Consider the following 1444-nt stretch of genomic DNA (forward strand, 5'->3'; position numbering starts at 1 on the left):
GAAATGGAGCAAAATGAACCCAGTGAGGGAGCAAATGAGAAAAGGGAGAGTAGTGATGGCCCCCGATCTAGTCTAACACCCTCATTTTCCCTCATTGTCAAGACTCTGGGGCCCGGAAGGGGGAAAAAAAATCTGTCCAATATAAAGGCACCATTGACAACTCCATTTAAAATCGAATTCAGCTTGAAACCATTATGTTAAGCGAAAGAACACAGTCACAAAGGATCACAAATTGTATGATTCCATTTATATAAAATGTCCAAAATAGGCAAATCCATAGAGATTAGTGGTGGCCTAGGGTCAAGGGGCGGGGGGAGGGCAGGGGAAGGGTGATGCCTGGGGAGTGTGATTTCATTTTGGAATGATGAAAACATTCTAAAATCTTTTGCAATGACGGTTGCACAACTAGAATATACTAAAAGCCATTGTACTGTATACTTTAAGTGGGTAAACTGTATGATATGTAAATTGTATCACAATAAAGCTGTAAAAGTGAACTTGGGCTGCAAATGACCACACATCTGAGCTTCAGTCTCCATTTCACAGGGGCAGAAAAAAACCCTTTAGGGTATAGACAAATCAGGGAAGCGTCCCTGAACATGGCATATGGGTGGGTCAGACAGGAAAGCATTCCACAAAGAATGAGATTATAAATATAACCTTGATCTTAAGGGCAATGAAGCATCATGGATGGTTTTAAGCAGCAAGAGTGACAAGATCACATCTGTACTTTAGAAACATCCCTCTAAATCACTGAGTTTTACATTTAAAGCAGGTAAATTTTATGATGTAGAAATTATACCTCAATAAAGCCAAGACCAAAATTCCCCTCAGGGGCTTGAGGAGGACAGACCGGAGGGCATGAAGTTGGAGGAGGCCGTGGCAGAAGTTTAGACGAGGTGGCAGGCCGTCCGTTGGGAGATGGGGGAAAATGGCTTGGGGGGTGGGGTAGGGGGAGACTCAGGACGTCTTGCCCTCAGGTAAGGAGAACCCGGTAGAACTTGTTTTCAGAACCCAGAGCTCCCAGACTTCAGCCCTAGTGCTCCTCCGCCGCTGACGGGTGATGGAGGCACTGTTCTCCCCCTTCAAAGAGAAATACACTTCAGAAACATGTTTCCAAAAAATGTTGCTAAGGGTTTTATTTCTAACAAGAGGAAAATAATAAAATAAAATTAAAATAGGCTTCAGTTGGAACCAAGTTTCTTTTTTTTTTTTTTTTTGAACAAATTAATTACACACCAACAATCTTCTTTTATTACAACATGAACCCAGGAGGAGGAAAGGAGATGGGATGGGACAGGGAGAGAAGGTCAAGGTGGTTGTGAGGACAAGCACCAAAAGCTTTCTTCAGATCATGGGGAGCTCCCCAGCCAAATTCATTTAAAATAAAAAACTGTGAGCACAGCTATGTGAAGTTTCCTCCTCCTGGGTAGACCAGTCAGGG

At 43.0% G+C, this 1444-nt stretch overlaps 1 protein-coding gene across 2 annotated transcripts in view; it reads right to left on the bottom strand.

The window, feature by feature from the left end:
* Positions 1-283: 283 nt before the first annotated feature.
* Positions 284-1444, bottom strand: part of KDM5C (lysine demethylase 5C) — a 32999-nt gene continuing 31838 nt past the window's right edge. For both annotated transcript variants that reach the window (XM_040467065.1, XM_040467062.1), the window contains one exon: positions 284-1083. In XM_040467065.1, coding sequence (XP_040322999.1) covers positions 961-1083 — 123 coding nt within the window. In that variant the 3' untranslated portion in view covers positions 284-960. The remainder of the gene's footprint in view (positions 1084-1444) is intronic.

Source organism: Herpailurus yagouaroundi, unplaced genomic scaffold (genome assembly GCF_014898765.1).
Source record: "Herpailurus yagouaroundi ecotype Mexico unplaced genomic scaffold, PumYag 67189, whole genome shotgun sequence".
Lineage (NCBI taxonomy): Eukaryota > Metazoa > Chordata > Mammalia > Carnivora > Felidae > Herpailurus > Herpailurus yagouaroundi.